This window comes from Chlamydotis macqueenii, chromosome 17, assembly GCF_036417535.1.
Source record: "Chlamydotis macqueenii isolate bChlMac1 chromosome 17, bChlMac1.mat, whole genome shotgun sequence".
NCBI classification, from domain to species: Eukaryota; Metazoa; Chordata; class Aves; order Otidiformes; family Otididae; genus Chlamydotis; species Chlamydotis macqueenii.
Genome location: NC_141572.1, coordinates 862,359 through 879,694, shown reverse-complemented (window position 1 = coordinate 879,694; position 17,336 = coordinate 862,359). Strand labels below are relative to the sequence as shown.

Sequence of the window (17,336 nt, the reverse complement as noted above, 5' to 3'; positions counted from 1 at the left end):
ACGGTCACGCTCCCCGGCTCGGCCCCGCCCGCCCCACGGCCCCGCTCCCCGGCTCGGCCCCGGGGCTGGGGCGGGGCGAGCAGCCGCTCCGCGCGGTCACGTGGCGCCGGCAGCCCCGCTCCCCTCCGCGCTCCGCCATGGCTGCGGCGGCCGCCGCCGGCTCCCTGCTCCTCTGCCTGCTCGGCCTGGCTCTGCCCGGCGGCAGCACGCTGCACACCAAAGGCTCCGTGCCCCTCGACTCCATCACCTTTTACAAGGTAACGGCCAGCACGGCTGCTGCTGCCGGGGCCACCGGGACGCTCGTGGGGAGGGGTGGCGGGCGGCCGTTCCGGGAGCGCGGCGGCCATGTGCACCGTAGCAACAGGCGGGCGGGCTCAGAGAGCGGGGGAGACGGTGCGGGGCCGCCGGGATGGGCTGCGGGCGCGGTGTCGCCCCCCCAGCCGCCCCCGCACCGCCGTCGCCACCGGCGCGGGGGAGCGCTCGCGGCCGGGCCCGCCGCGCCGCAGCCAATAGGAGAGCGGCGGCCGCGGCGGACAGCCAATCGGCGCCATCCAAGTGGAGCCGTGCCGCCGGGGGCCGCCAGGGCAGCGCCACGGCCGGGACCCGGCCCGGCCCGCGGCACCGACGAGGCGAGGCCCGGCTGCCGCCGCGGCTCCTGGGCCCAGCGCCGGGCCGGCTCCCCGCGGCCTGCTGCTGTCGGCTGGCTCCTGCTCCTCCCCAGCTGGTGGTGGCCCAGGACAGGAGCGAGTCGGGGCCGCGAGCGCGCTCTGCGTGGGCCGGTGTCACACCTGTATTGTTCGTGAAAGGGAAAGCAACAGGCTTCTGCCAGACTGAGGTCTTGCACCGGTTTCGGGTTTGTTATTTTTTTTTTTTTCTGAGCTAAATCACTTTGAAACGAAGGTGTGTTCCCAGAGCGTGGCAGGATTTTTATTTCGGTAGCAGCCAGTGCCGTGGGAGGTGTCGCAGGCCCGGCTGCGGGCAGATGGCGAGGCAGCTGGCGAGAGGGAATCAGTGTGTGGCGGGATTACAGCCCGCGCTGCGGCGGGGCGAGCTGCGGGGACAGCAGACAGCTGGGCTCTTGAAAAGCATTTGCCCTAAACAAACTGCTCAGGCGTGAGGAAATGTTAATTGCCACATGCCAGCCCCCCCCCCGGCTTGGTTTTTCTGCTGTGACAAACCATTTTTGGTGTTTGAACGCTTCGGCACTCTACAACCCTTGGGAGCTTCAGCCCTTCTGCAGCGAGGAGGATTTGAAGTAATAGGCAGAATGCTGGCAGAGGGACTTAAAAAGACCGAAGGTGTAACACCTGCCATGTTCCCTTCCTATCAGGATGGTAAATAGGGTCAGCAGGCGCAGGACCGAAGGCTTTAACGTTGCAGCCAGCTGCACATCAGTGCCTGAACAGGCTTGCAGTGCCCTGCGTAGGTGGGGACCTGTGTTGCAATCTGACCCTGTTTGCCAGACAAGATTTTGCAAGGTCTTCTGGAGGCAAATAAAAATCCCAAACCAGGTGGCAGATTCCATTCCCAAGCTCGTTTCAAAGGGCATCATCTGAGCAGAGAAAAAATTCAAAAGCAATGGCACAAGAAAAGAGAAATCAATTAAAACACAAATCCTCCGTTCGTTGAACCAGTACAGCACCTCCAGCATCTCTGCTCCCTCCCCGCGCCTCCTTCCTTCGCTAAGGGTTGCGGTTCTCCTGCTGGGACACTTCAGAATGACGTGAGATTTGGCCTCTATCCTCTTCATGTCCCCCTGGAAATTGTTTAGCTGACTTCCTTCCAAGATGCTGATCAGATTTACAATAATCATCTATCATTAAAGGCGTTATCAGACCCCCCAAGCCTACCGCGCACCATCTTTATCATCTGGTGTAGGGGTACGTGCACCCAAAGCTCAGTCTTTCCTCCGTGCTGCAGTGAGTCATTTTTGAAAGGCCATAATTATAAAATTTCCATTCTCCCTCTGCGTCTACTCATTGCAGAGGAAAAGAAGAACAAGCTAAAGCAACCTTAGGTGACTTATAAACCATTTAAACATTAAATTCTAAAGTTTTGTTTGGTTGTTTTTTTTTTTTTCTTCTTTCTCTTGTTCTAGGTAATTCCAAAGCATAAGTTTGTCCTCGTGAAATTTGATACACAATATCCCTATGGTGAGAAACAGGACGAGTTTAAAAAGCTAGCAGAGAGCTCCGGCTCTAGTGAAGACCTTCTGGTGGCTGAAGTGGGAATATCAGGTGAGAGACTCTGGACAGATGAGTACGGTATGGGTTGGTGTGGTGGCAATAAAATTCACTGCAATTTCTGATGAAAATGGGCTCCGAGGGAATTCTGGTAGCGAGAAATGAGATGGGCCGTGCCGTGCCAGACCAAAGCACTTGCTCCGGCTGGTCGCCGAGCTCTGCTGCCGTGCCTCCCGCAGCGAGCGTAGGAGTGCTGCTTATCTCCTTTGGGCTGGTTAATGAAGCAAGTCAGCCCACGCTGCTGCTGGATGCCACCCTCCTCATTCCTAGCACTTTTTGTCTTTTTTTTTTTATTGTTGTTCTTTCTGTGCTGAGAGAAACCTTTTCGTCCATTTCTAGGGAACAGGCCTTACAAGAATCATGCTTTAGCCACCAGCCTGGTCAAACAAAGACGATGTGGGATGATTAATTCGTTGTAGCAAACCCTCCATTTATTGCCAGCGGAGCACGGAAAGTGGTCGTTGCGCTGTGGCTGGTGTAACTTGATGTTCTTGTAATTGGCTTTATGAGAAGAGCGGTGAAGAATGGATCACTGTCACCTGACTCGCTCTTGCTTTGTAGGTAGAACTTAAGAGTTTAAGCTCACAGGATTCGTCTAACTGGGAAGTTTCACCCACGCTGACATCTCTCAACACACGTGGATTTAGCTAAGTAGCAGAGTTGAAATCTCTTCAAGTGATGTTTTCTGTCCTCAGGAATAAATGCAATTTATGTAAGATGAGAAAACATCTTGTAGCTTGGCGTGCTGTCAGAACAAAGACGTATAAGTGTACACTCTGCACATAGATCAGGAAAAAAAATCGATTTAACTGTAAAATCAATAAAATCAATGGATAGAGCAAAACAAGGGGAAAAAGGGGGTTTAATTCCCCATGAGGAGGACAGGGTTTGTACGTAGAGGTCCTGCCGATGTTTTATGCTGCCACAGTCACAGCAAAGCACTGTTAGAACCTTCTCTTTTTCTTTTGAAAACCTAATGATGGTTCGCCGTGCAGAAGCGATTTTCTGGAGTGGTTTTGTTTCAGTGTATGGCCTTTGCTGGCAAAGAGGTTGTTAGGAAGTATTGAAACTCTGGAGACAAGCATTTGTCAGTTTGTGTAGGAGAGAATCCTAAACTATTTTTTTCTTTTGATTAACCTACTGTGTTTTTCTGTGTTTCGTTTTCTCTTGACAGATTATGGTGATAAACTGAACACTGAGCTAGGAGAAAAGTACAAGCTGGATAAGGAGAAGTTCCCCGTTTTTCACTTGTTCCAGGATGGTGACTTTGACAATCCCTTACCTTACAGCGGCCATATCAAGGCCGGGGCTATTCAGCGCTGGCTGAAGAGTAACGGCATCTATCTGGGGATGCCGGGCTGCCTGAAAGAGTACGACATGCTGGCCAGCAAGTTTGTGAGCACCACTGAGAAATCGGAACGCCAGTCCCTCCTGAAAAAGGGGCAAGAAAGTTTAGAAAAAGCGAAAGAAACCGAGAAGAAGTCAGCTGAGCAATACTTGAAAATTATGAGCAAGATGCTGGAGCAGGGAGAGGAGTTTGCTGCTAACGAAGTCGTCCGAATCACAAAACTGATCGAGAAGAACAAAATGAGTGATGGAAAAAAGGAGGAGCTCCAGAAAAGCCTCAATATCCTTGCTTCTTTCCTGAAGAAGAATAGTGAAAAAGATGAGCTCTAATAGGTTGGAGAACTTTGTACAAGCTGTGAAACACTGTCAAGAGTCCTAACCAGTTCTCCTTATGCAAGCAAACTTCCCGCTGACTTCAAGAGAGCAGCAGATTTCCTTCTGGTAGTCTGAGTTTAGAAGATAAGAGGAAGGCATTCCTTAAAAACACAGTATTCCAAATGTTGGGAAAATCACCGTAAAGCAAGACACCAGTATTGTGTAATACTATTCAATAACAGTGTTAAAGTAGACCCAAAAAAAAAAAAAAAAAGGCACTAGATTGGCCTAAAGCACATTCCTGGTGGTTTTTACAGCTGTTCCCTGGCAATCAACAAAATTCAGTCTCACATTCCACGTTACATGTTGTAAAAGGTACAGACGGGGTGCCCCTCGCATCCCTCCCTTCCCTGTTCTTAGTGTCCTTGGGTTTTACGCTCTTTAATCTACCCCTCCTCCTACCTTTTGTCTTCCCAGTAGGGCTCCTCCTCTAAGTTTAGTTCTCCTTACCTGTTGTTGACTAAGAGACCCGGAGTTTCCTTTTTCTGCCTTCTCCTTCAGTGGCTCCCGTTTGGCTCGGGTGTCCGCCAGATGCTGGCAGGCATAGTCAAGACAGCTCCTCCGCGCATCAGAACTTGCCCCACATCCTCTGGCCACAGCAGTTGTCTCAGCAAACGTTCTCCTGAAATCCTTTGTGATGCCCTGACAGAGCAAGTGATTTGAGCCCTGAGCAAGGGCAGAGTCTCCTTGAGGTGCTATTACACTGACACTCACCAGTGTCTGCAAAAACATGGTTTTTCAGATGCTGATAAGGTAAATTTGGGTGAGTTTTCTTAGGGCTGAAGAGTACGTGCGATGCCTGCGTGTGTATCCTTTGCATCTAAGCTTCATTTCCCAGGTTCAGAATAAGGGAGGGTGAGACTGATAAGGACACCTGAAAGTCTCAAGCCACAGTTAACATGAACAAAATATTTTCTCCAGCCTTGTCCTCAGAAGCAATTGATGCTGTCAACTAAAGCTTCATCAGCATTTGGTAGTTTTAAATACTTGAAAATGACATCTTGAAATGGGAAGCAGAAGTATTTGTGTCCTTAGAAGCTCCATCTGTGCTATTTTAATGGAGATACCTGACCCAGGGATCAGGTCAGTCCTAAAAATTTGATACTGCATGTGGTGCTCGTGCTGTGTGGAATTGAGATGGCCGCTGGAAGATGCTCTACTCCTGTTCAGGGTTATACAGGGTTGAAAAGAGAAACACCCAAGCATTTTACCTTAAGACTACACTTCGAGTTAAGCAAAACTGATTTCTGTGGGAGCTTTGCTGCCTTTTGAATCCTGGGGTGGATACACAGAGCCGATATTGCTGCAAGATAAATTGTATTAATAATGCTATAATTAAAAAAAAACCTGTTCCAATGAATAGCTGCATCTTAAACTGCTTTCTAGAGAAACTGCTGCTGATTTCTGCCGTTAGAGGGGAAGGCAAAGGCTGATCGGGCAGATGAAGCCACCTTGAAGGGAAAGGAATTCCGCGGAGATGAGGGGCAGGTGGGAGGGTGTCCCCAGGCCCGGTGCCCACTGCCCCTTACCCGGGGAGGGGGCGGGACCCCAAACTGGGCGGAGCGGCGGGGAACAATCTCGACGAGGCCTGTGGGAAGACGCTTCCCGCTTGGCTCCTGAGGGGAGGGCGGCTGCCTCGGGGAGCCGCCCAGGTACCGGTAGCGGCTGGGCCGCCATCGCCCCGCGCGCTCCCTCGGAGGCGCCTTCCCGCCTCCGCTCGCTCGTGACGTCACCGAGAGGCGGTACCAACTTACAGTGTAGGGGAAGCTAAGCAGGGTCGCCTCGGGTCGGCTCCTGGAGGGGTGACCGGGGGCGCTGTGCCCCGGGGTGTCCGGTCCCGGCAAGTCCCCGGTGAGCGCTCCCGCACCGGTCGGGCTCTGCACCCCGGTGGGGATGCACGGCGGCGGAGGCGCGGGTCCCGGGCCCCGCCGTTCCCCCGGAGCTCCGACCTCCCTCCTCAGCCCCTCTCCACCACCGGCCGCTCCCCGCAGTCGGCCCCGACGGCGGCGGGGCTGGGCCCGGGGCGCGGGGCGGGGCGGAGCGGGGGCGGTGCCCGCAGCCCCGGGAGCGGTGCGGCGGTCGGCGGCGGGTACCCATGGCCCTGCCGGCGGAGGCGGCCCGCCTGGACGAGGGCTGGCAGGAGGTGAGCGACCCCCGCCGGCACCGGCACCGGGGGGCAGCGCCTGTCCCCTCTCCCGGGACCCTGCCCGCTCCTCTGCGGGGTCCCCGGGCACCCCCCGGCCCGTGGCTGCCCTCAGAGCGGCTCTCGTGTCCGTGGGGCGCTCCCCGTCACGCGTGGGGCCCGGTCGTGCTGAGCTCACCCCCGTCCTTCTCCCCAGGTCTACTCGGCTCTGCAGTGGATACAGTTCACCATGGCCATGCTCAGGTACAGCGCGCTGCTACCGGAAAAAAAACACAGAGAAATCGCTTATGCCAGTGAGGCTGGCGTGCTCCTCTTCCAACCTGCGCTTTGTTTTCCCAGTGTTATAGGTTCCAGCTCAATTATCGCCTACGCCGTCTTTCAGAACGCAGTGCGGTCCCCCGAGGTAAGCTCTGCGCCTCCGTTTCCCGCCCCGAGTCCGGGTGTCGGTGCCTCGCAGGTGGGTCGCGCGTGTGTAGCCAAGGCCAGCGTGGCCAGGCGCTGTGCTAGGAGCAGCTGCCGGTCCCGGGTTTACGTGGTTAAACCTTGTTTACCAGCCGGGAGGCAAAGGCCTCACCAAGAGTTTGTCCGTCCGTCTGCGATAGGAGTTGAAGGCACCAACCTTGAACTGTACCAACGCAGGGAGAAGCAGGTTCCTTAGCCCCGCGCTTCCCACCGCTCCGGGAATGTCCTCCGGGAACGTCCTCCAGTCGTTCTGACAAATTCTGGGAATGGGGATTTGTTAGCGTATCCTCCTCTGTGGGGCAAAACGAGCCAGGAACGTTTCTGAGGCCGAAGCTGCAGGACTCGGGCGCAAGCTTCCCTCGGGGCGGGACTGTCCACACACACGCTGCAGATCTGACAGGAATGCAGGACAGTGGAGCTGGCAGCCGTGTTGTGCCAAAGCTGTGTTTGCGCTTCCCTTGTCTTCAACGTTCTTTGTGCGTCGCGGGTTCGATCTGCAGCCCGGAGAACAGGACTCGCAGGGAATGCAGTGAGTTATCCCCGGAGGAGGAAGGCAAGCAGTCGAGCTCACAACCGATGCGTCGTTGAGTGAAGCAGAGCAGGGAGGAGAAACGCTCTGCCCAGCGCAGTGGGAATGAGCTGCGGAGATCTCCACGCGTTCCCAGGGAGGAAGGAAGGCCAGGACTTCACCACAGCGCTGGGACGGAAAACCTGCCCGAGCAGGTGCATATCAAAGGCTTCCTCTCCCACATCTCCTGCAGCTGGAGAGCTCCAGACACGTCTCTCTCCGGGGTCCCCCACTCCGGTAGGATACGGAGCTGGGTTTGGCAGGTGTCCCGGCGTGACTCGGCAGCCTCGGCCCGTTTGCGTCCATGGCTAGAAGCCCGCGTTCCTCAGGAGCCCTTGTGCCATCAGTCATATGATGTGGCTGTGGCTCGGGAGCTGCGCTCTAGCCGCTTGTGAGCCACGCGTGGCTCCGGGTCACGGATGGACCCTTCCTGCTCCAGGGAGTCCAGATGTTTCTGCTCAGATTATTTCTGCCAATCTGAAGAGGAGGGATGGATACCAGCTGGAGCGACTCGTCTGCATCGGGCTTCCAGGCTCTTGTTCTGCTGCCAGGGGAGATCCACTGCTGCTGTTTCAAAAGCGGCAAAATCTTCAGTTACTTCCCCATCGCCTCGTCCCCGTGTTTCTGGTCTCAAGTGGAAATTTGTAAACAAAGGGGCTGGAAGAGATCCATTTCAAAGCTTGCCACAAACAGTTTTTTGCCTGAGTCATGAGGCTCCAGAGTGAAATGTTTTAGAATAAACAGCTCTGGAAGCTGGGAGGAGAACAATGTTATGAACACTTCCCCTCCTGCCCCCAGCCCAGGAAATCAAATATTGCATTCTTGAAGCTTGTTTTCTGTCTCTACGGGGTCAATAAAACTCTTCAGCCGGAGCTAAATCCTTCAGAAGAGATGGTGGCAAGCAACGAACAGAGAATTTCCTGTCACGTCAACAGGTTCTGCACAGGCAGGTGGCCCCGGGCAGTGGGCAGACAGAGCTAACTCGACACGTGTGCTCCAGCCTGGCAGCTCACCCGAATCATTACGTCTTTACAGTCCCTTCCTCTATTTTATAAATACCGTTTGGTTTTTTCCCTTTTCCCTTTGGCAAGGAAGAGCCAAGCTGCCTTTTGCTCACCGCTATGTTACCTACTTCTTTATTTAGGTCTCCGCCAAAATAGCTCCTCAACCCAGCGGTGGTGCCTGGCTCCGAGGACACTTGTTGCTGGAGAAAGGGGGCACCTGTTCGATTGCAAAAGTTGCTTCTTCTTGCGGAGCTGCCTGGTTTTAACCCGCCGTAGCGGCAAATTGGGCGGTATCCCCAGCCTGTCATGCCTGTGACGGGGCTTCGATTCTGCACCAGCAAGGAAAAGCCTGGTTGAAAAAGGCATTGGATAATGCAGCGGCGTACAGACGAGCTCCAGATATTTAGCTAGCAACAGCAGTTTGATTTACCGCGTTGCTGGGCTGGACGTTTGTTAGAATTGCAGAACTGGAGGGACAAGGATGAAGATGGGATGGAGAGCAATCCTGCAGAAGGCAGAGGACCTGCCGCGTGGCAGTGGGGGCCCAAGGAGACAGCAGGCCCCCTCAAACTGTGGCAGAGGGACAGATCGGGGTCAATCAGGTCTACCTTACCACCTACAGATCTTGCTAAGCTCTTTCTTGCTGCTCACAGGAACAAGACAAGTATCACACAACACGATGGGTGGCAACCGTCTACTTCAAGGACAATATTGAGGCAAATCTCACCAAAAGCTCAGTTGCATGAAAAAAAATCTTAAAATCAAGCCCTCCTGAAAAAAAAAAAAAAAGCCATCATTTTCTCTCCACGATGCTGAAAATGAGGTACCGAAGACTACAATTAAGAATCTAGATAATTAGGCTGCTTTTCCAGGGTGTCTGCTCCCCCACTAACAACGAAAATGTTGGCCAGAATTCTGCGCAAATGTTTTCTTACAGTGTTTACCGTCCTGGCCAGGGCACGCAAACTGGAAATGGGCTGGAAACTGCCGTTAGAGGAGAGGCGACTCTGTTCCAGCAAGATGCAGAGAGACCAGTGAAAATTAATCTGGCGTGTCAAATAGATTCAGCCTTAGTTACCAACCGAAATGACGTGAGACACAGAGGGAAAATGTCTGTTTTGAGTTATTTCAGACCTGAAGAAGGGTTTGTGTTTACCAAAAGTTTCATTTCTCTCTCCGTTGATTTAAACGATGGCTTCTCACTGCCAACCTGTCCCAAAACTGCAGGATTTTGGACCTTTGAGATATTTTCTGTAAGAGTTGGTGGTGCTCTTGGCTCCTGGGGCGTTGCTAGAGGCAGGAGGGGTGATCAGAGCGGTGTATCTGCACTGAAACAGCTCCTGAGAGCAAGAACCAGCACGGGCTTTGTGTGCCGCCCTGCCGGGAGAGCTGGGGGCAGTTTAGATGGCGGGGTAAATCTGCTGCTGTGGGTCGTGGGAGCGCTGTGACCGTCGCTCAGACCTGCTGACCGGTTTTACTTTTCCCAGGTTCGCCCGCTTTTCTACCTGAGCCTCTCCGACCTGTTTCTGGGCCTGTGCTGGCTCGCCGGGGCGCTCCTTTACAGCACGCCGACCGCCAAGCAGGACCTCATCTGCTACAACCTGCAAGCGACGGGACAGGTGAGCCGCCTCGGCATCGCCGTTCGTGCCGTCAGAGCATGGCCATGGGGGGACTGGTTTTGGAGGGGCCTTGGTTCCCATGTGAACTTGGCTTATCGGATCTCTTTGCCTTCTGTGTCGAACGGAGATAACGACGCGGGGTTTTAGGTGCATCTGGTTTGAGAGAGGCAATGAGGAAGGCAAAGAGAGCATGGGATTGTGTGGTTGCCGCGTTTGGGTTGCTGGTGTAAACTGCTGGAGTAGATGGGTCTTAATCTGTTTCCTGTTGGACCCGTGCCGACGATGATCTCTGTGCCTCTCACACGGCAGCTTTTCTATTCCTCTTCGCGCTTCCTCCATCCTGGGCAGGAACAGACGCGTTCTGCAACGCGCTTGAGCTCAGCCGTGCAGCGTGACTCGTACAAACAGCCCAGCTCTTGCCGGCCTGGCCCTATCCTCTCCCAGACAATCCCAGGGATGCTCGGGGGATGGTCTGTCAGCGCAGGCTCAGCCCCCCGCCCCGGCGATTCGGCCGCTTTCCCGCTGACTCCGTGTGCTGGGGATGAATTGGCGTGGAGCGAGCGAAACACCGGTTTCCTGACCGTTTGCTTTTGTCTCGCTGTGTTGAAAATCACTGCTCTCAGAAAACTCTGCGGGATACAGCCGAGCTCGGGCCAGAGCGGCGGTTCACAAGCCGTGATCTCTGCGCTTGGCGGTTTCCTTTTGAAAGAGCCACAAAGACGTGGCTGGGGAGAACAAGTGGCTGTCGGGAGCCTTGATGTGTGTGGTGTGGGCTCGGGCAGCTCCCCAGGAGCGCGATGCTACCCGCAGATGGGAACTGAAACGTCCTCGCTGAGCAGCAGCCTCTGAAGCTGGAGAGGCTCTCCGTACCTGGGAGAGGGCAGGGAATGGCTGCGTGCGCGGTGTGGAAGTGTTCACGCTGCTCCGTGTCTGGGGACGGGCGCCTGCCGCCCAGGGTTGTCCCAACAGCTCTTCTTCTGGGTCAGACCGTGATTCTCGTGAAAACCGTAATTCTCGTGACGGTGAGAGCAGCTGCTGCGCTCCTGGCTTGTCTCTGGTTTCCCTAGCTCCCCTGAGCCGCTGCGGAAACACCGCTGCTGGGCACACCAGCCCGTGGCCGTGCTCCTCAGGACACCAGCAAGGGACTGGGGCAAGGTGGGAGCTTTGCTTTCACGCTGGGAAACGCAGCATGGGCCGGCAGAGTTGGCCTTGGGCGAGACCTTACAGGACTTGCCTTTGCCTCCGCCCCTCGGGGGAAGGTCAGGGTGCTGTGGTGGGGTCTGCAGGATGCCAGCCGCATCCCAACCCCAGCCACGGGGTCAGCGGGCTCCTCTCTAGCGTGCCACCAGCAGACCACCCTCGTCAGGAGGATTGCCAGGGCGGCAGAGCCGGCTTGTGTCTAGCAAGAGCGGTCGCTGCTGTTTGCTCTAGAAGAAATTAAAACAAACGGAGCGCTTGCCATGGCAACCGTGCCCGCACAGTGCACGTGACACGGTGCAGGGCACCTCCTTACACCCAAACATCCCGGCAGTGCCCTTGCATGGTGGGAACACCTTGTGCGTAAGTGGGAGCCATAACAGGTTTAACCGGCAGCTTCTGCAGAGCGTAAGTGATCTGTGACCGAAGGAAACGAGGAAAGGTCTCCTGGCCGTATCCCGTATCTGCCCGTGTTGAGTGGAGAGGTCTCGCAAGGGTTGCGTTCCTGGGTATCTCACAAACACAGGCGGCTTCTCTGCGCGCAGAGACCCAAAAGGTGTGAAATGCACTGGAGGACAAGGGTGGGGACGGGCGCGGGGCTGCTCAGCAGAGGTGTCTGCAGATGGCAGCCCTTGGGGAGACTCGCTCCGCAGTCCGGTTGTCTCAAGGGACTGCCTTAGGAGCAGAACAATAGTTGGCTTTATTCGGCCTGTCTGCCATCACTTTGTCACCAAGGCTGACGCGGCAGCAGACGGAACTCCCCTAATGTCCACACCGTGTCGTAACGCAGGAGATGGCTTTGTTTCTTGGACTTGCTCCGTTTCAGCCCCAGACTCTGGGTCGGTATTAAATGTAAACACTGCTCCCTTCTGCTGTCCCTCGGCTTTGTTCTCTCCTCCTCCCTGCTTTGCCTTCGCCTTACAATACTGAAGCCCAGCACAGAGACTGTGGTTGTAATCGCTCGATTCCCCCACATTCTTCCAGTTCAGTTCCAGTGGCCTAATAACGTCCTGGCAGGCTCCGCTGGTGCTGGCGAGCACAGTGGGGAGCCGCAGAAGTGGGGTAATGAGGGGCTCTCCTGTCTCCCAGCCCCTGCTCCGTCTCCTCAGGAGAGCAGAGCTCCCATCCCTTTCTGCTGGCCACTTCCCAGTGGCTTTTGGGTCCCTCTTCCAAACAAGGAGAGAGTGCTGACGCTTTGTGACCCTCTCGAAGGCATTCTGAAGTGCGGCGAGAACGATCTTTGTGGGCTGTTTCACTGACCTTCCCTTTGAAAGTAGTTGAAGAAGGGCAACAAGCCCTCATTAAACCTCGCCTAATGAGCTGGAAAGTCGCTGTAATGTTCCTGCTGCAACGGAGCAGCCCCTTGGACTCAGCCTCTTGAGTCAGCCAAGAGCGTTCGCAACCGCAGGGAAGGAGACCCAAGTTTATTTAGCGGGTACTTTCCCAGGCTTAGATGATCTCAGGGCGGCAAACCTCTGCTCCTTGCCTTTTTGGCAAAGGACAGCAAATCCACAAAAAAATTCACTCGTCCAGCCCTTCCTCTTTGCCGTGGCCGCTGGAGCATGTGTTTCCTGACAGACACGGCACACGCCTGTATAGAGCATGACGAGGCAGCGCTGGTGGTACTTCACTGCCCAGAGCAACCGTGACTTCAGGAACAAATGCAAGAAGGGTTTGGGAGTTTGTGCAGGGTATTTTAGATATCGGGTCTCACCTCCAGCTGGAATCAAGGGCTGTGGAACTCTCTGTGGGAAACAGTGTTCGGTATCTTTTCTCTCCTCCTTTTCCCGTGGAGAGCAGAGGGCTCCCGGGATGCTGATGCAGATACTCTCTGCCCCGGCTTTCCTCTGTAAATGCACCATTGTGTTCTGTTTCCGCTCATTCACCGTGTAGCCAGCTTGTTATGCGAGAAGCGAAGCTAAGCGCCGTATCTGCGTCGTGTTTCCTACTGAATGTAGCACAGAGAGGGTCAAAGTGCTTTTGAACCCTTTGCTGCCAGGATTTGGGCCAAAGAATGAGCCAAGTCACCGAGATTTGTATTTCTGAGACCATCTGCTGTCGTTGGTTCTCCTCTCCCTGGTCTGGGGCCAAAGTGAAGCTGCCTTTGTGTGGTCTAAGGTGGGAATCCCTCCTCTACTTGGCTCTTCCCAGTTGGGTGTCCCACTGCAACCCAGTAGATGCAGGGGCTGTGCAGGGACCCTCACCTTTGCAGTCCACTGTGCTGCTCAGCATCCTGCTTCTGGCCCGGGGGCTTTGTGTTCATCAGCAATGAACTAAACGTGCTGCAGGAACTGAAACGTTGTCTGGTTTATTTCTCAGATATTCTACGTGGCCTCTTTTCTATACACTGCCAACTACACCTGGCACCTGTACACGGACCTGAAGGTGAAATACAACCAGAACCTTCACAGGATGCCCCCCCAGGTGAGCAGGACGGACGTGCAGCCACTGTTGGGTACCCGGGTCTGACCGTGGGGTTGTGGTGGGGTTTAGGAGGTGCATACACAGCAGTAAGCCTCACCACGAGGACTTTGAAGGCCCCTCGGCCCCACGGCTGTGTGGATGGACATATCTTGCCCATGGAGGTCAGGCGAGTTACAGCCAGGTCTGCTGAAGGATCTCGGTGAAAGGCTTGCAAGACCAAAGCAGGCAAAGGCCGATGGCAGTGTACGTCTCACAGCAGAGAAAGCTCAGGACTGGGGCTTGGTGAAGTTCTTCTCCAGTTAGAAGAACAGCAGTTTGCACCAGCTGAGCAATGGGTTTGTTGCTGTCACTGCCTTCTGCCGGTGGAGGGGACAGGAAAGCAGGGGTCACCTGGACAGCCTGGAGCTGAGAACCAAGGATTTCTGTCCTTCCCAGGTGTCATACAGCATTCAAGAGCGTCAGTAAGTATGGTAAGAGTTTGAGATAGGAGGCGTGACGGAAGTGAGCCAGCAACAAAAGGCCCAGCTGGCTCTGTGAACAGTGGCCGGTCCTCACTTCATCACCGCTGGCCTTTACAAAAGCCCTTGGGGGAACTGGCGTAATTGCTGGGAACCGAGGCACAAGGACATAGCGCTCAGAAGAACACTCTCTGCCTTGCAGGCTAAACAAACACTTCACGTTCCCGTGACCAAAATCTCTCCTTGCCGTTATTCCCTTCCTCGCACCTGGCTGAACAGCGAGGCGCCGCCGTCGCTGCCACCGGTGTGCTGCTCCGCGTGCGTTACTGCGGATTCCTTATGCGCTCTTCCCATATCAGCCCCATTTCTGTACACAGCCTTTTTCTTCCCCAGACATTGCCTGCTCACGGCAAACTTGGTCTCTCAGATATTCTGGTAGGACTGGTTTCCTTCTTGCTGGACTCCCATTCCAAACACAACGCCTGCCATAACTCCCCACCACTGCAGCCGTGCCCACGTCGGATTCTCGTAGCAGGTGTGTGGATGCCAGCTGCCAAAGTACGTTGCCTGGAGAGCAGACACCAGGCCACTCCAAACTGCCTGCATTTCTTCACCAGAACATGAAGTTTCTGAGGAACAGGGCCAGGTTAGGCGAATAAGCACTACAAAAAATGAGTAGGTTACACCAGAGAGCTCATCAAGTGTCTGCTCCTTGTCTAGTTCCGAATTCCCTTCTCAAATCTTCTAGTCTTGAAGGAGAAGAAGCCAGTAAGCAGTGGAAGCACTGGTTGTTTCTGTTGCACATCAGCACAGGCCGAGCTCGGCAGTGTTGATTCAGTGCAAAGAGGAAACAAACGTTTGTGCCCGGTCTGGGGATGAATCAGCGTGTGAAGAACCCTCAGCTGCTGAAGTGCTGCCTGGGAGCTGGTTCTGTGAACCCGTGGCTGGGCGGAACAGATAGTTTAATTAAGCTCTTTGGACTTTTTTTGCAGGTTGTCGACTATGCCGGTTGCATTGGCCGGGTAGCGACGATCTCAGCTAGGTAAGGTCTCATTCTCTCTGGCGGAACGATGTGGTTCTGGTAAACTGTAGTGTGCTGACCTCTGTTTCCTACTTATTCCAAAGCAAGTTTGACTAAAACCCGTCCAGCTGAGCAGTAACAGCAGTGACCTAACGAGCTCAGCGGTTTGGATGTAAGGGCCTTTCCCCAACTACAACGATATTGGCGAGCTGTGGTTTTTCAGAAAGTGCTCCCTTTACCGCTGTGTTGCCTGCATGCATGAAAGTGCAAAAGTGCTGGTAAAATACTTTTCCAGAGTGGAAATAGTGCAATAACTAATAACTGTGCTGTTGTCGTTTCTCCTCCCAGCCTGATCCCTTTCCTTCTCATGGTGCCTGTGTTTTGCCTGGGCAACAGCAGTAATTGCTCCCAGAACTTCAGCCAGAAGCACGGGTAAGCGTCACGCGTCTCTGAACCAGTCCCACTGCTTCCGAGTCGCGGCAGGAGCTCAGGCTGTCCCCTCTCCTTGCAGGTGTCTCTTGATGCACACGGAAATAGGCATGCCCACCAACGAGCCGCAAACCCTGAGCGGCTCTGTTTGCCGTGTGATGCATTTCTATGGCATTGGGGTCTTTCTCATTTCCTTTCTGATCAGCTTCGTAGCCATTCTGGTAAGAAACGTAGCCCTCGCGCACTAGCCCTCGCACCCAGATGATTGGTGTGGGAGGATGTTCCCATTTTCATCTTTACATCTTTCTTTGGATGGTACCAGCGGGCAGGCAATGGCAGGGACAGAACTGTGTGCTGCCACTTCCCTTTTCGAAGGTATGGTAGGGGAGAGAAAATATCATTGTGCCACCATATAAATCCGGCTGGAGTCCTGTGTTCTGTCAGCCCAGTCCCAAAAAGGTTTTGGCAGGTAGAGAAGGCTCAGAGCGTGGCAGCAGAGATCACCGACCGCGGGGGTCAACAGGAGCCCAAATCAATTCTGAGTCCTCAGTTCACATCATGTTTAAAGCAACTGCTCTCCCGCAGCGAGCACACTGTTGCGTGACAAGGTTTAATAGACTGAAATGAGGTTTTGGCTAAAAAAGCCATGGGATACTCTGGCCTAGATGAACAAGTCAGAGCAGAGCACGTGCACAGAGTACAAACCACAATGTATGCTTTTCTTTTTTAGGTCATACTGGGTCAAGCCCGAGGGTTGTACAAAAGGTTCGTAAACTCCACGGGATTCCTGGGCGATCAGCAGTGGGCCATGATTAAGACGGTGGAACAACGAGTGGTTTTCTACCCCGTCACATTCTTTTGCTGCTGGGCACCAGGTTAGCAGAGAGCTGAGTTATTTTCACCACGTTCTCCTAAAAGCTGGCGCCTGGCAATGAAGCTGCAGAGAGGCGGGGTTAAAGCGCTACCCTCTTGTCCGTCCCTTTTCACAGCTGTCCTCCTTGGAATACTGAAGCTGACCGTGTCCACAAACAGCAAAGTCTACATGGCTCTTCTGATTCTACAGGTAAAAGGCTTCCGCTGCAGCCTCCCGTGTTCTGCCTTCTCTGCCTGACCAGCAAAATGAGCGTTTGCCTGCTTCTGCTCTCTGCTAGACAAAGCGTGCCTGTAGCTACAGCCATCACTGCTGGACCAGCCTACCTCTGATTTGTGCTTTGGTTGGCAGAGATCTTTGTCAGTTGGTTTATGCTTTCCACAGGCTTGCAAAGGTCTCAGTAACCAAACTCACAGCACCATGGAAATGGTAGAAAATGGGACTAGAAATCAGTTAGCTTTGTTCCCTTTCTATGAGTTTCCAAATGCAATTACTCTACAACTCTTGTCCAGTTCCTTGCTGTGCCTGAGGCAGATTTAGCAAAGATTACTAAAATAATTGTGAGATTCCTGTATCATGTGGGGATGGAGGTAGATATAACATCATGCTGGAAGGGGGAGGCTTAGCCTAACATGCCAGGTCTGACAGGTCCCACAGCAGGGAGCCGTGGAACGCTGTGCAGCGCTGGCTGATGAGAGCCCTCATCGCCACTGTGATCTCTCCCAGGCTCTGACAGCAGCTTCCCAGGGGCTTCTGAACTGCATTGTGTACGGCTGGACACAGCACGTCTTCCTCTCCCTCAAACGCAACGCCTGCCGGGACGTTGACACTCAGACTCCTCTCTTGCGCTCCCAGAAGAAGTTCTACGCCAGCACGCTCCCCGCCAGCCCACCGGACGCAGAGGGGTCCACGTCCACCCTGCTCTGATGAATCCCTGCGTCGAAGGAGAACAGGCGCTAACGAGACCTTGTCAGCAGCGTCAGCCAGACCAGGTATCAAGCTGTCGGGTGGGAACTGTCTTGCCAGCAGCAACGTTAGCTGTAGTGCTGGTGGAGCCTGAGCAGTGCTGTCAGAGCCAGACACTTTCAGTGAAGATAGCTATTTATTTTACAGGTTTATATGGACTGTAAATGGATTCTTTAAACGTGGTAAATCTTTAGTTACAGACTTTCTCC

The 17,336-nt window shown here is 54.3% G+C and overlaps 2 protein-coding genes across 5 annotated transcripts; both read left to right on the top strand.

Annotated features, from left to right (window-relative positions):
• Window positions 1–100: 100 nt before the first annotated feature.
• ERP29 (endoplasmic reticulum protein 29) lies at window positions 101–4,236 on the top strand. The gene is made up of 3 exons (XM_086761586.1): window positions 101–257; window positions 2,099–2,237; window positions 3,418–4,236. The coding sequence occupies exons 1-3, from the start codon at window positions 138–140 to the stop codon at window positions 3,918–3,920; spliced, it is 762 nt and encodes a 253-aa protein (XP_086617712.1). The 5' UTR covers window positions 101–137; the 3' UTR covers window positions 3,921–4,236.
• Window positions 4,237–4,363: 127 nt separating this feature from the next.
• Window positions 4,364–17,102, top strand: TMEM116 (transmembrane protein 116). 4 transcript variants are annotated; one of them, XM_086761585.1, is made up of 11 exons: window positions 4,364–5,816; window positions 6,305–6,351; window positions 6,448–6,511; window positions 9,630–9,761; window positions 13,278–13,382; window positions 14,833–14,882; window positions 15,210–15,293; window positions 15,373–15,511; window positions 16,021–16,165; window positions 16,280–16,353; window positions 16,888–17,102. In XM_086761585.1, the coding sequence occupies exons 2-11, from the start codon at window positions 6,338–6,340 to the stop codon at window positions 17,086–17,088; spliced, it is 1,008 nt and encodes a 335-aa protein (XP_086617711.1). In that variant the 5' UTR covers window positions 4,364–5,816; window positions 6,305–6,337; the 3' UTR covers window positions 17,089–17,102. The 4 variants fall into 4 exon arrangements, with proteins under 4 accessions (XP_086617711.1, XP_086617710.1, XP_086617709.1 ...); XM_086761584.1 differs by having other exon boundaries at window positions 4,364–6,108; XM_086761583.1 differs by having other exon boundaries at window positions 4,364–6,511.
• Window positions 17,103–17,336: the final 234 nt, after the last annotated feature.

What these genes read in the sequence shown, in the direction of transcription:
- ERP29 (XM_086761586.1), top strand. Translation starts at nt 138, where the DNA reads ATGGCTGCGGCGGCCGCCGCCGGCTCCCTGCTCCTCTGCCTGCTCGGC. An exon ending in ACTCCATCACCTTTTACAAG is followed by an intron (nt 258 to 2,098) that starts GTAACGGCCAGC and finishes CTCTTGTTCTAG; the next exon opens with GTAATTCCAAAGCATAAGTT. An exon ending in GGCTGAAGTGGGAATATCAG is followed by an intron (nt 2,238 to 3,417) that starts GTGAGAGACTCT and finishes TTCTCTTGACAG; the next exon opens with ATTATGGTGATAAACTGAAC.
- TMEM116 (XM_086761582.1), top strand. Translation starts at nt 9,066, where the DNA reads ATGTTTTCTTACAGTGTTTACCGTCCTGGCCAGGGCACGCAAACTGGA. An exon ending in TCAGCTTCGTAGCCATTCTG is followed by an intron (nt 15,512 to 16,020) that starts GTAAGAAACGTA and finishes TTTCTTTTTTAG; the next exon opens with GTCATACTGGGTCAAGCCCG. An exon ending in CTTTTGCTGCTGGGCACCAG is followed by an intron (nt 16,166 to 16,279) that starts GTTAGCAGAGAG and finishes CCCTTTTCACAG; the next exon opens with CTGTCCTCCTTGGAATACTG.